This window comes from Lissotriton helveticus, chromosome 9, assembly GCF_964261635.1.
Source record: "Lissotriton helveticus chromosome 9, aLisHel1.1, whole genome shotgun sequence".
NCBI lineage: Eukaryota > Metazoa > Chordata > Amphibia > Caudata > Salamandridae > Lissotriton > Lissotriton helveticus.
The window spans coordinates 359688447-359704667 of NC_136070.1; the positions used below are offsets into that span (position 1 = coordinate 359688447).

At 42.5% G+C, this 16221-nt stretch overlaps 1 protein-coding gene across 1 annotated transcript in view; it reads right to left on the minus strand.

The window, feature by feature from the left end:
- Positions 1-16221, minus strand: part of LOC144781329 (alpha-1-antitrypsin-like) — a 112907-nt gene that overhangs the window by 55429 nt on the left and 41257 nt on the right. Inside the window, exon 5 of the mRNA XM_078660104.1 lies at positions 6542-6695. Within this exon, the coding sequence (XP_078516230.1) occupies positions 6542-6695 (154 nt within the window). The remainder of the gene's footprint in view (positions 1-6541; positions 6696-16221) is intronic.

Below are 16221 nucleotides of genomic sequence, written 5' to 3' on the forward strand. Positions count from 1 at the left end.
CTCGACGACTGGCTGAATTGGAGGATAGAAATAGAAGAGGGAACCTACGCATTTTTGGGATCCCGGAAGGATCCGAGGATTCAGAAGGATCGTGCATCCAGTTCTTGGAGTCGTGGTTTGCTCAGGCCACTAATTTGACTTTTACTAATCCTCTAGAGTTTGACAGAGCGCACAGGGTTCCTGGAAGAATTACTAAGACGCAAAAAGGTCCCAGGCCCATCGTCTGTAAGCCATTGCGATACCAGCATGTGGAGCAAATACTTACCTTTGTCCGGAAGCACAATCATATCTTATGGAAAGACGCAAAGATCTAGTTCTCTCAAGATTATAGTAAAGAAACAGTAGAAGTAAGAAAGGCCTTCTTGGCCCTACGACCACAGCTGAAGTCGAGGGGATATCAATTTGGTTTTGTGGGTCCGGCGAAATATAGAGTAACGGTACGGGGATCATCTCACATTTTCACGGAACCCATGAAACTCAAACGCATTCTCGTAGAGTTGGATGAACGAGACATGGACACCAATAACCCAGACAATATGATGGCCTCGGCTTCAGGATATAAATGAACGTTCTGGAAGAAGCTGTATACGACGGATCGTCTCCACTCGTATGGACTCACAGACTTTATGACCCTAACATCTAACAAGTTGGGTCTCGCATTCGAGACACCCTCCTGAAACGGGGAGTTGTATCGTGAGTTACATTATATTACAACGTACTACCTTCTATTCTGGTTAGCGCTGGCAAATTATTTTGCCCTTGATTCCTTGATATCGTTCTCTTTAACGAACTAATTTCTCTGCTCAAAACTATGTTTAGTCTTTTACATAGATATAATTGTGTGACATTAACACATTGCCTCGGCAGTAGCTTAGCGTTATTGAGGTCCTGTTAGGATTAGTAATAAAGGGGTCACTCACTGTTAGCCTATCGCTCCTGGTTATGTATAGAGTTTGTATAGAATCTGCTAGCTATTAGGGTTCTATTCTGGAGATATTGCATATAGTTGTTCGCCTATACTTATATAGACTTGCATATAGACTTGCAGCCGAGATCTCCTTCTGATACTGAGAGTTGCTTTGTGTGTTTTATCACAATGTACTATTCTAGTTCCACAGTTGACAACCTCTTTTGCCCTTGGTTCCTTATTATCGAATTGTTACTACGGATCTAAGTTCTCTGACCTGAGGTGCGACTAGCCTCTGGTGCGACTAGCCTCTGAGATATGTAAAAACTCTGTAAAAATTCTGTACCGTTGACACATTACTACATATGATGGCACAATACTTCACAAAGGCCTTCATGGTACTCTAAACTGTTTCCACCTGATGTTCCACTGCTAGAATCTCACAGAATACACCAGTTTCCAGAGTGTAGTCTCATTGTTAAATAAGACCATCTAGAGGTTCTCATTGCTTTAGTTTATGGTTTTCAAATTTTTCGAACTGTTGTTCCAATGTTTATGCAATGCTGGTAATGACGGGAGGGTTACTGCGGTTTTCCTCACGTCGCCATGCTTCCATATTGCAGTAGGGGTGGGTGGGGTGGGGGGTTTGGGGGGACAGGGGGGGGGGGGGTTGTGTTGTTCACTGTGGTTTTCATTTTTGTTTTTTTCATCATCATCATTTTCACTCTTTTTTTTAATCAGCTCCTTATTTCTTGTCTGGACAAGTTGGATCACTAACATAACATATCTATATGCCCATGCATCTGCTCAAGGTTTCTGTCAATCTAATGCCATATTCATCAAGGCAGGGGGTTCCCTACGTGCTGTGCCACATGGCACGCCACTCCTTAGGATTCATGTTGCACTCATGACGTATGTAATACCATAATTGGCACATCCTACACTTAACACGCCACTCGGAACAGCTTCCCTAGACAATTTAAAAATCTTATCATTAAATGTTAAAGGTTTGAACCAACCCTTAAAAAACAGAAGATATTGGAGTATGTGCGTAGACAGAAAGGCGACATTGTTCTGCTACAGGAGTCCAAGCTAGACATGAAACAATTCCACACTCTGCATAATAAGTTTTACTCGGAGGTTGTGGGTTCAAGTGCCCTAGGTAAGAAGAATGGGGTACTGATACTGTTGGCGAAAAAATCAAAAATAGAGTTATTGTCCTCAGAGACAGACGAGAAGGGACGTTGGGTCACAGCTAAGCTCGCCAGGGATAATACGGAATTTTATGTCACGAATATTTACGCACCTAACACTAATGATCTAAACTTCTGGCAGAAACTAGTGAAGCATCTTGCAACCGTACCCGATACGGCAGTTCACTTAGTTGGAGGAGACTTTAACCTCCTATTCGACCCTGCCCTAGACAGGGACTCGAAGTGCACCTTCAGGCCGAATAAATCACATAGTGCATTCATTAAACTATGTCAGCGCTTTAACTTGGTTGACGCATGGAGAATACAAAATCCAACTGGCAGGGACTACACATTTTACTCCTCCCCACATGATTCGTACTCCCGCATTGATTACATTTTTATCACACAAAATGGGGTACCAAGGATAGAAGACACATCCATAGAGCCTAGAGTCCTATCGGACCACTCATGCATTTCCCTTTGCATCAGTAACATTAAACCCTCCCCTAAACAAACATCATGGAGACTTATTGAAGAAATCCTAAATAAAGAACAGAATAGGGTTGCCGTTCAAACTGCCATTCAGGCGTATCTAGAAATAAATGTGAGGGGGGACACTTCAGACCTCGTTCGCTGGGAAGCCCTGAAAAGCACACTAAGGAGAGTATGCATCAAGATACGTTCAGCAATGAACAAAGATTACAATGCAAAATTAGAAACACTAGAAAGAGAAATAGCGGACCTAGAAAAGAGACATCAATTGTCCAGGGATCGGGAGACACTTAACACTATGACTAATAATAAATATGAATACAACAAATTGGTGAGTGAAAGAGCGGGGGTATGGTTGGACAGGAGGCGGAAATTTAAACTATCTAACAAAGCAGGCAAAAGCCTAGCCGCTTATCTAAAATTCAAGGTTCAGAAAAATTCTATTAATGTTATAAAAGATCCTGCAGGAATAGGCCACTCTGACCCCCATGAAATAGCTGAGGTTTTTAAAGATTTTTATGAGCGACTATATGCTAAAAACGAATTGGTTGACGAGAGTAAGGTTCAGGATTATTTACAAGAATGTGACTTGCCAACATTATCATCAGAGGAACAACGTAGCCTAAATGAACCGATCTCGGCTAGTGAGGTAGACAAGGCAATCAAGGGTCTGAAATGTGGAAAAGCACCGGGCCCTGATGGCTTTACGGCTAAATTCTACAAAACTTTCGCACCGGACCTAATAGAACCTCTTTTAAACCTTTTCAAGGAAATCACAGAAACAGGTGAGGTAAAAGGCACTCTAGCGGAGGCGATTATCGCGGTCCTCCCTAAGGATGGCAAAGATCCATCATTGCCAAAAAATGATAGGCCGATTTCCCTGATTAATCTAGATTGTAAGTTACTGGCTATGATTCTATCAGCCCGGCTACAAAAAGTCCTCCCTACCCTAATACATCCATCTCAAGCGGGCTTCTTAAAACACAGACTGTCAAGCGATAACACCAGAGTATTAGCCCATGTATTGGAAAAAGCAAAACTCCTGCATACCCCCACAGTGGCAATCACGTTGGACGCTGAGAAAGCCTTTGATAAGGTTGATTGGGCCTTTCTTGAGGCGGTCTTACACAAATTCAATTTAGGTACAACATTCATTAAACTTGTAATGGCCCTGTATGCCGAGACCACGGCTAAGGTTAGAGCAGGGGGCTCCTTTTCCTCATCCTTTTGCCTGAAACAAGGAACAAGACAGGGATGTCCATTGTCTCCATCTTTATTTTTACTGGCGATAGAGCCCTTCCTACACCATATACGGAATAATGCGGCCATTGCTGGGGTGTCGTTTAACGACTACACTGTAAAATTAACTGCCTACGCAGATGACGTGCTCATTATGACCGAGAGGGCTGACGAGGCTATTCCGGCATTAATGGCCACGATTGAAGAGTATTCTAAGGTTTCAGGGTACAAGCTGAATAAGGACAAAACAGAGGTCAAGCTTTTAAATAACATCGGAAATAAAGAAATACTTGGTGCATCTGGTCTCACTTGGCAACCAAAAGCTTTTAAATATCTGGGTCTGGATTTTGAGAAAGATTTAATAACAACCCTGAAGGTGAATGAGGAGCTAGTTTTAAAAAAGATTTCCACATTATAGGATAGCTGGTCGCCCAAGTTTTTGTCCTGGTGGGGTAGGGCTGAAACACTTAAAATGATGTGCATGCCTCTGGTCAATTACCTGGCCAGCATGCTCCCAATGACTTTTACAGACAAATTTGTCAAGAAAGTGGATAAGCTGTTTGGGGAGTTCCTGTGGCGAGGGAAAAAAGCCAGGATATCATTGAACAAGCTGCAGCTGGCAAAGGAGAAAGGTGGCCTGGGCCTTCCCTCGTTCAGGAACTATCAGACGGCTTTCCTTTGCAAACAAGGGGCTCTTTGGCTAGTTGACTCTCCATCTTATACGCCATTATGGATATCTATTAAAAAATCGATAATTGCACATGCACCCCTTCCAGCCCTCCTTAGCATGGATTTGGTGCATTTACCTCACTCCAAATATATCCTACTGAATACCAGACGAGCCCTCCTTAGGCTGGACCAATCTCATAAAACTAACCCAGTATTCAAGAAATCCACCCTCGTATCGTTATGGCATAACCCTATGTTCCGGTTAGATGGCAGAACCCTCTACTGGGATTTGTGGGCTAGAAGTGGTATACATATGGTAAAAGACCTCTATGTAGATGCTCTGCCCATTCCGTTCTCAACTCTGCAAAAGACATTTAATTTACCACCCATAGAATTTTATCAATTCCTGAAACTGAAATCCGTCATCTCTAAGCGTACCCTTACTACTGATCCACCCTGGCTTATGAAGCATTTGCCGATACTGTACCATGCTGACCATTTTGTCTCCAGAGTCTATAAATTGCTCCTCCCTATGCCTAAGAAACCCCATAAACTAACGGAAGGCAAATGGGAATCGGAACCTAATTTGACAGGAATAATGATAGACTGAGAAGTGATACACAACACTGCACTATCAAATAAGGTCTCCCCGATCCTCTGTCAAACAAAATACATGTTGCTGAACAGGGTGTTCTGGACCCCTCAGAAGTTGTTCAAAGGCCATCTAAAAGATACGCCAGATTGCTGGAATTGCCAGGCGGCACCTGGGGATCTGGCACATATGTTTTTTGATTGTCCCCTACTAAAAACATTTTGGGGGAAAGTATTTGCTTATATTCATCAGATATTTGGAATTACACCGGCCCAGGAATTTTTATATGTCATTTTAGGTCCATTAGACATGCAACTGCCTGACATACACGACCGGCAATTGTTAGATATTATGTTGACGCTAGCATGCAAGGTTATACTTTGTAAATGGAAGAATTTTACTGGTCAACTTTAAGATCTGGCTAGAATGGCTCTCCTTCTTGAGAGGGGCGGACAATCCAGCGCTACAATCAGCTACATGGAAGCCTTCTAACAAAAAGCTGTGGACCTCACTGGATGCGTCATCTTCTCACTTTGAACCTCCGTGATACCGCCTTATAAATGTTGATTATTCACATATGCTCCATTGACTCTATATGAATCCATATGCTCCAACGTTTGTATGTATATTGTATATATTATTGTATAGTCTACTGTAGCCTGTAAAATGACTCATGCTCCCGCTGACCGATTGTCATTGATGCACTGATACACTTGTCCTTCTTTCTTACTTCTTATTTCTTATTTCTTATTTCTTATTCTTATTTCTTTATTCCTATTTTCATTTTGTTACGGGTAAGCGTCATTTATTACCACTATTGTATTAATCTTTGTATTGGAAGACTTAATGTATTGTTTTTTCTTTCATTTTTCAATCTTCAATAAAAAAGATTTGAAATAAAAAAAAAATTATTTGCTGTTTACGTAGTTACGAGTAATTTCATGTAGTTTTTCAAAAGTTTTGTGTAATTATGCTAAAGCAAATTATGTAAATTTCCCGCACCCCTGGTATCTTAGGTTAGTGGCTTGAGATCATGTTGTGCATAGCGTTATGATTAATTTGGATCAATATAAAAAGGAATTCAATTCCCTTTTTAAAGCAAAACTAAACCATTTGGGCTGTTGTAGTAGTCACTGGGGATCCTTCAGGGCCACTGTCTCCTTAGGGAGCCCCATTCATTCCCAGCCTACTTCTTTTAGTCTTGATTGGTCATTACTTCATCAATTATTCATCTCTTATGAGTGCTCTCTGAGAACACAGCCTTCTCCATGGTTGCATTATTATTTACTGAGTTTGCTAGAAAAAATAGACAGGCTTGAAAAATGGTAACCTTGCGAGCTATTACATCAATGTGTAATGAAACTTTCCTGACATTTGTAGTTTGAAATGCAAATGTGAGATGCGCAGTTTAGTAGGGTGCAATTTAATCTGATCACTCAAACATCTTACGTTTGATACTTTCAAATTCGGTTCTCCAGTGATTCCCGAAAAATCTGCGTGGTCGATGAACATGTCAGTCATTCCTAAATCTTCAAGTATGTCTTTTAACTCCAGAGTGGTGGAGATGGAGAACCTTGGTAAAAAGAGATCCACAGGGCCCCTTCTGCAGAGAGACAAACAAACATGCCTTAGCAATGTGGAAGGAATATTGTATTACTTTCATGAAATTGCCACAAACCTAGCATCTGGAAAATTGTTAATGCAGAAATCATTAAGTACATTTAGAAATCAAGATATATCACAGAAAAGGGTGAATCTGCAAGCTGGCTAAGAGGATGCATTTGGCAAACAGACAACCCATGTTTACTGCCGCTTCCGGAAGAAATGTTTTCAGCTGCCACTGTGGAAACAATTAATGTATAATATCACACACTTAACACCTCTGCATTGTGTTTTCTGAGGTATTGTGATTTGGGAACATTCGTACAGCTTTCTATGCTGAGAAATCAGTACTAATTCATTCACTATTCCTTTTAGTCAGTCAGATGGTAAATATATTTTCTGTCATCGCAATCTCGGTTTAGCCTGTGGGCTGATTCCTATAAAATGTAGTTCCACTTCTCTTTCTTTGATAGCTCACAACTGTTGTCTTTGATGCTGCTGTGAATATCATACATAGTTGTAATGTACTGAGGTCAAGAGGCAGTTGCAATAGAATACTGGTCTGTGGACGGCAGCACTTTGAACACAAGGGACAGTTGACACACAGAAGCATTACAGGTGGCCAACTCTAAGATGGCAAGGCCGGAACTAGCCTATATTATGTGACAACAATGTTAGAAATAGGGTCTCTAACTGGCAGAGGTTTGCACCAGTAGCGGCTGGTGTCCGGGTTGAGTGGCAGGGTGGGGTGGGGTGAAATGACGAATGATGACAATAAAACAATAAAAGATAATTTATCAACGCTTATCTGCTCCTCACCAGCACAGTCTCCCAGAATCCCCTGTGGATAATCCTGACGCTGCACATAAGTTTTAGTTATGAGTCTGCATCAAAATACATGGATGGATGCACTGGAAATTCAATGCACCACAAATGTCTACTTGATGCAAGGTAAGGCAAGGCAGCACTACGTGTTGCTTTATTTTTTTACAAATCCAAGCCACGCAAATCAAGATTTGCATAGGTTTGCAAATCCCAAACTAATTTTTGCACTGGGTCTGTGCCAAAAATACAGCTGCAACCCAGAGGTGAAATCTTCGTAAATCTGGGTCTCGATTTATACATTTGGGTCCAGATTTACTAACATTTTGGTGAACACAGCAAGACAACTTGCTGCGCAAGGTCAAATCGAGGGAGGAGGAATACGCCAAAGGTATGCTGCATTCCTGCACTCTCTGTGCAGGCACACTGAGTGGTGCCTAGTGCCAATGCAGGCACCCTTGCACCGTGGTGCAAAAATGCGTGCTTTTTAGGGGTACCATTTAGATGCATTCCCAGCTTTATTGGTCTTAGTAAATATGGGATTTTACCAAAATCCATGGGTGGATGTCTGCGAACACTCACACTCCACTCATGGACCGTCTCCCAAAGCAGAGTATCACAAGTGACTTGCGTTGTCTTGCTTTACTCAGGTTCAGGTTCATCAATAAAATGCATAGTTAATTAAAACCATTACACATAAAAAATAACACATTAAAACCATGGAACAAACTCAATTTTGAAAACTTAGAAACACAACTAACATCCAATACAGATCTAGACACAATAAATTCAGTTCAAGAACTATATGAGTGGCTACAGAAAGCTTTTGATAGCTTCTCAGAACAACACAAAAGAAAACAAGAACCTGGGAGAAATACAGAGCTAAAAGATTAAACAGCAGATTAGAAAGCTGCAATGCGCCTGGCTCAAAACAAACACCAATCAAGACAAACTTCATCTGAAGAAACTTAAGCGAATATACAAGTCGGTAATCAAAAACCTGACAGAAAGTACTATTCAGACAGAATTCAAAATGCTAAATGTCCCAACAAAGAATTCTATAAAATTCTCACTGAATTTTGAAAATCAAATTGCCCAGAAGGAGCTCATCCCATTACCCAAGATTTCACAGACAAACTGACAAATAATTACACAACCAAAGCAGACACTTTGGACTCCTATTTAAAACAAAGAAAAACCACCAACACTGACCCTTTTCCAAAACAACCCTCCAAGGGTAGGCTTGAACTGCCGCTGCATTCCTTCCAACAAATATCACAATTAATCTATGGACCTGGTCAAAGCAAGCAGGTCTGCCGGCAGTCCTTCTGACCTGTGTCCACCACAAACTTCAAGAAAATTCTTCTAACTACCTTTGCTGCTATACCGGTAGTAAGAATCATCCGCAATTCCTTAACTATGGGAATTATTTCCCAAACACCTTAAAAAGTAATACATACACGCATTACTAAAGGAAACAAACTTACAACTGCTTAACCCCGACAACTACAGACTAATTACAAATGGACCTTTCCTGGACAAACTGATAGAAGAGCAGCATTAGCCCAGATGTCACAATTCATTGAAGACAAGTCCATATTTTCAGACTTCCAGACAGGGTTCTGTCCAGGAAGAGGCACATAATCTGCCATCTGGGATGATCTTATGAACACAGTTGACCAGAACAGGGTTGCTGCACTACTTCTCTTTGATCTCTCAGCCACCTTTGACATGGTTAACCGTGACACCCTAATATAAAGACTCTAGGAAGCTGGCATAGAGGGGACAGCTCTTCACTGAACCACCTCATACCTTCAAAACAGAACTAATGTCATCCATAACCCCCCCTTTCTCATCCAAACCGTACTTCACAAGAGCTGGGGTCCCTCATAGCTCTATCATCTCATCCATGCTTTTGAACATCTACATGAAGTAATTACTGGCACTCATCAATAAATTTCACCTGACATGCTATAATTATGCAGATGACACATAAATACTCCTTAAACTGGAAAGTCCCAAAGACATTGGAAACTCACACATTTTCAGTTTCTTCAGAGCTTCACAGGTCTTTAAAAGACCACTCACTTGTTAATATGGCTTTGTTCAGACCCTCCAGGATTTCGCGATTTGCTGCAAAATCGGCACTTTTGGAATAATGCCGCGATTTTTACATAAGTGCCCGCGAAATCGGCACTTTTGTAGAAATTGCGGCATTATTCCAAAAGCCGCTATATCCTGGGGGGTCTGATTAATAACACAGTGTCTGCTTTGCAAACATACCCATAATTCCACCCCCCCCTCCACTGCCAGGGACCACAGATGTGGCCTGGTGCCCCCTACCGCTTCATTTACAAAGAAGGCACGTCAGCCGAGACAATCAATCCCAACCCTGCCTAACAATGGCATCCGAGGGAGAGCAAGGCTTAACAAAGGCATCCGAGGGAACTTTCATGCATACCCCCGGCCCGGGCACCTGAGCAAGAGACCGCAGGTTACGCGCCTTGTGGTTATTTTGTAAACGTATGATTAAAAGGTTACAAGGCTTAGTCGGTACTAAAGAGAACGAGTTGTAATTTTTTTTTAAAACTTCCCCTTTCACCGCAAATTCACATTTCCTTCCCGTAAAAGGTGCCGTAGCGGTGGAAATGTGTCAGCGTGACCCAGCATGAGGAATGACATTTCCAATGTCAGGCAGGTCAGGCGGAGTTTGAGAATTTCACTCGGCGGCGCCCTTCACGTGCAGGTTTTGTTTGCATTCTATAATTAGTGGCTTTGGAAGACGCCTGATGCGGACAGCGGTGGATAGGACAACAAATGACGGAGGGGGCAGGGACAAGTGCGGGACAGCAGGTCCTGGCATGGCGCGTCACAGGCCGGAAGTACACAGACTACTGAACGTGGACACTGTGATGGAAAGCTTGGAAGATATGGGAGGGGAAACGAGGCAGAGAGAGAGATACTACGACGCCCATTCATTAAAATGCCAGTGGGAGCAGAACTGATAGCTTTTCATGCAGCATTTCACAGCCTGCTGACATCACAGTATTTACCCTCTCTCGACTCAGCTTTAGGCACTTCACATTGACGGACTCAATGGCATGGAGTAGCAGGAGCGCGCTCGGAAGTACGGAGGACCATTGGACAAAACAAATAAATATTCTGGAAAGTCAGTTTTAAAAAACCTGGAGCACATAGATGAAAGATGAAACTAAGAACGGTCGTCCTTCTTTGCAGATGGAAGGAACACGACTGGTCAGAAGGTGGTACCCACACCTGCCACAAATGGCGCAGGGCTTTACAACGTGACGCATCAGATGCGTCATGTTGTAAGTACCCCACACCATGGTGCATCTTTTGCGCTGCCGCTGCGTCAGAAAAGTGATGCAACGGTGGTGTAAAAGGGGCGCAAGGGGCTTGTAAATCTGCCCCAAAGTGTGTACATTGTAAAGAAACCAAATATACATAGCTTCATGTTGTTAATTAACTCAAAAAACAAAGATATCTGTATTTGTTGTAGGAAAAATGGCCAAATAAAATGCCGCAAAATTGCCGCTAAATCTCCATATTTGTGCCGCTAAATTTCCATTTTTGTGCCGCTAAATTTGCTAATCCATGCCGCTATATCCTGGGGGGTCTGTTGTATTTCACCTCTTCTCAGCGCCCCTGCAGCCCCACTCTGACCTTCGCTGTAATCGCCCGGCCCCCATAGAGCGATACTGCAACCGGCAGTGTTTGCGGACACTGTTCATTTTTTTTAAAAAAAGGACAGGTAGGATGTCTGCAAGTTCCGTGGGCCACCAAGGAAGGCTTGTCGGGCCGCTGGCGGCCCGCGGGCCGTACTATGAGTACCCCTGCAATTTCTAAGCCATATGTTATAGTGAGTAAATGTTTTTGCTGCCATCACTCTCTGTAGGGGTCCCAAAATTGGACCTTACAAAGGTGATGCAAGTCACCCTTCACCTTCATGGCCTCCGTATCTCCATATGCGGAATAAAGGTGTCTTTAGCGTCAAACACCACTCTAAGATATTTGTACTGTGAGGTGTAAATATGCCGGAACTATCAATAGTCCAAGTGCCAGGCATTCTAATTTTCTTAGTAAATGTAACTACTTTCATGTTTGTAAGGTTAACTTCTAATTTGTTATTCTGCACATAGGTGGAGAGACTATTTAGTAGATGCTGCAACCCCACGGGTATCAAGCTCAGTAGAAGCAACTCGTCGCATACAAGATGTGGGTCATAGGAGATCTAGATTTACTATGCCACCTAAAGTGGCTTTGCGTAACTTAGTAAATTTTACTTAAGGGCTTGTGTTGCCTTGCATTTCCTGACGCTCAGGCAGTATGAGTCATTAGAAAATCTGAGCCTTATTTTTTTAAAAACCATGCCACAGAAATTGTCAACAAGGAAAAATGAGGTAGTAAATCTGTTCTGGCTTAATTGGTTTCAAGGATGCATTTCAGAATATCTTAAGGATTTTAAGCCACCTGCTGCAAGGATTTTTGTGTGCCCAGTAAATTTCAGGGAATAAAAATTTTGGGAAGATATCTCTGGTGGTTAATGCATACGCTGGAGAGATTTGGGTCTAATCACAGTTTTGCCTTAAAGTAGCATTTGGGCTTAATGTGTATCCTGCAAAGTACATGGTGCAATATGCAGGTGACAATCTTTGATTTTATGTTGCTATTTAAGAGGGTTACTGCTATGTAAGAAATAAAAAATATGAATGGTATTTAAATAGTTATTCGTATAAATACTTGTATGGACTGATACATCTGACATCGTTACAGTGCATGCATATCTCTAATATACAGGCACTGAACAAATATAAAAACCTGCCTCCAAATTATAGTTTCTTTTTAGCACTTGTGAAGCGATAACAAGCTGTGCACTTTTGTTTTCCCTTCATTGCATTTGCATCTAGAAATGAGGGTCTAGATAGCTCCCAGCCAGGATATTCCAATAAAAATAGGCCTGATGGCCCCTAAATTCTGCCTTTGTTTTGGGCCAGCTGAAATCTGATAAGCCACATCACCTCCTGCACGTTGCTGCTCGGAACAAATGCCGGCAATGTGCAGGAGCTGCTGAATGTGCCTCTGTGTCGGGGAAGTACACAGGGACAAGTTCATCATATGTAATTGAGGCCTAACTTCTTGCCAGGGTAGATGGTGTTCACCCTGCTAAAATAGTGGGAGGATGTCATCTACCTTCCTGTATCCCTGATTAGCACTCGGTAAAGAACATTACTGAGCCTAGTACTTATCTGTGCAGTTCTATTTCTCCTGCTACCTCCTGTTTAACATGTCCCGAGAAGCAAGTTCCTCTTGTCCACACCCTGCAGAACTGGCAAAAAGGCTTCCTGCTAACAGTGTACCAGTTATCTCACCTACAGACTCAATTAAGAGCTCTCAGGCCAGAGTGTTGTGCTGAGGGGGCTTCTGGAGCTTGGGGCCCCCCATACCTCGGGGGCTGTGGGGGCATGTGTTATACCACTGGCCTTGCACAGAAGCCCGCAGCCAGTGCAATGAAAAGTCGACGTGCCATACACAAAGGATTGATTGTCTTAAATACACATCTTTAATCCACCACCAGACACACCCTGCCCTTTTACCTCACTGTTGCAAGTTCCTATTTTCTTCCTTGTGATATTTTTTTCTTTCTTTCTCTCCCTCCGTTCATTTGTTTTTTGGTTTTGTCCCTCCCCTGCTCTGAGGGAAATGTCTCATGGGAAAATATAAGAGTGGTCGGCAAAATTAAGTGCTATTTGCCCCCACCGTCAGCCACCAGCTCAAGTTAAGCACTGCTTCTACCTCAGGGGAACCGTACCATGCACTCAGTTTACATTGTCTGCCTCACAACCAAATCCTCACCAGTGACTAGATCACTTCATTTACCTCTAAGTTACTCATTAGAGAGCAACACTTATATTTACATGCCCTCGTCAAATGCTTCAAAATCAGAATATAATCAGTACTCATAAGTGATTTGGTCAGTGCATTAGTCACAAAGTAAGTTTAAGTTATCTCTAAATGCCATCCTAGCTTGCTATCTCTGGTTAAAAATGAGTGCAACCGAAGGGTGTGGCTTGAACCCACGTAAAATGGTGGCACACAAGTGACTCTACGCGGGATGGAATGGGCACTGTCAGCAGTACGTCATTCTCTTTTCCTGCCAGTGGACGAAGCTAGTGGCGGAATTACCAATCATGCCAGAGGTAACATCTTGTTGAGTTATCCTCTCTCCGCTATCGCTGCATGTCGGCTTTTCTCAGCGGTGCGTGGCTCTCCAAACAGCTTCTCTTTTGAGTGACTCAACGTCTCTGCACCCTCATTTTCAGGGAATAGCTGCCTCCACAACCACCATGACACTTCAAATCACAAATGGCAATGTTTTTATGTTTTGTGACTGAAATGTCATTTTCCAGAGATTTCCCTGTACCGACAACACTGACAGCCTACTTAATGGAATTGACTGGGTTCATCTCGTTCTATGTCATCCGCCATTCCCTTACTTCATCACCTGAATACTCCTTGATGTACTGCATTTCAATATTGTGACTAATTGCTCATTTGCTCTCAGAGCTTATACCTGACAAATAGCCCGATGTGTCCTCTCTTTTATATATGGGAAGATTTAAATAATCTAAGTCGGCACAGACGTCCTCTACTCATAAGTTCATAAATAATTCATCATTCTTCTTGCAACTCGCAACAATGGAGGATTTAGTGGTATCCTTACACGGAAGCACTCCTTCATCAAGTTTAAATGGGACCACTATTCCAAGTTCAACTGAAAAGCATCTACCAAACCTGTGAAAAACAATCAACCTGACGCTAAGCTACAACATCTATTGGATAGGTGGTCACAGACGCAGGGAAGACAGAACTGGGGAGGCAAAGTGAGCTAAAGGATGATGATGGATTCAAGCCAGATCTGTGAATGGGGGTGAGTGTCTGAAAAGTTTCAGCGCTCCGTCCATCATCTCCTTGTGTTTGCTTTGTTCGCCCTGCGTTGGCAGGGTATGCCCAGACGTGGATCCCTTACTCACTTTGCCACTGATTCAAGCTAGCCTGGCTGATGAGGGATGTTACCCCGAAACTGGTCCCAGGATGCTTGTATCCGGTCAAGGGATGACCTGGCTTGGCAGTTTGGGCTGGACTGTTTCCATGAGGCACAGGGTCAAGACTGATTTGCATATAGCTGGGTCTGAACTGAGGTGGCAAAGGGAGCTAAAGAACAATGATGGAATCAACCAAGATCTGTGACTGAGGGTGAGTGTCTTAAAAGTTTCAGCGCTCTGTCCATCATCTCCTTGTGTTTGCTTTGTTCGCCCTAAATTGGCAGATTATGCCCAGACGTGAGGCCCTTGCTCACTTTGCCACTGGATTCAAGCTAGCTTGGCTGATGTGGGGTATTACCCCAAAACCAGTTCCAGGATACTTGTTTCCGGTCCAGGGAAGAACTGGCTTGGCAGTTCAGGCTGAACTGTTCCCATGATTCACAGGGTCAATACTGATTTGCATGTAGCTGGGTCTGAACTGGGGTGACAAAGTGAGTTAAAGAACAATGATGGATTCAACCCAGAACTGGGACTGGGGGTGAGTGTCTGAAAGGTTTCAGCGCTCCGTCCATCATCTCCTTGTGTTTGCGCTGAACAAAATATTGCATCATTTGGATCCACTGCTCTTAAGATAGATACCCTTCAATCTCAAGTCTTGGTTCCTTCAGCCGCAGGTTGAAGATCTTGAAAAGAGGAGTAGAAGAAACTACCTCTGCCTTTACGGTTTACCAGAGGATTTGGAAGGTCCTGTTGCAAGTGCTTTCTTTAAAAGAGTTCTCCCAAAGATCTTAAACCTACCTGATGGTACTCCTCTTAACATACAACGCACTCCCAGTGCGTGCCACCAGTCTAAACTTGTTCCTTCTTCGAAAGGCCAAGAGTTGTTATTTTATATTTTCTTGAATACACTGATCTTCTTAAAGTTCTGTCTGTGGTTCGATCCATGAAACGTATCTTATGGCCAGACAGTTCTCTGTTCTTCTCTCAAGATTATGCAACATGCACAGCAGACAGGCGCAAAGAATGTCTTGCTAGTAGGTTGAATCTTTGATCCTTTGGAGCCTGTTTCTGCCTTTTTCACCCCATCTGTTTAAGGTGACCTACAACAATAACACAACTACCTACAAGGATCCTGTCAAGCTGACAAGCTTTCTTAATGCTTGCAAGATGGACATTATGGATATTTCGACAAAGTCTGCTTCTTAATTGACTTTAACTTTGCAATATTTTAAATGCTTTACTCTGATACCCATGTATCCATTTACAAAGGTTTATAATATACTTTGTGTTATTGGAGTTTTTCATATATTAACAACTTTTTATTTCCTTACAGATATCATCCCCTTCATTTTGTGGCTTTCCTTGCTTTTTCCATGTTGTGTGTGCTGCGGTCCCCCTACCTTCCCCTCGGGGTCCGGACATGTCATCTGTTCCATGTGGTCTCAACCCTCCCTCCCACTCCTTTTGGAATTTAAGTATGTTCTACTCTTTTTTCTTTTTTTCCTTATTCTACTTCTTCTCTTTTCAGTCTTACTCATATCTTTCTTTAGACCATTCTTTGGATACACTTTCTTGTTAATTTTTCTTCATTCTCTATTCTTTTTTCCTTCTTACTTACTACTTTCTAATGTCATTATGCAC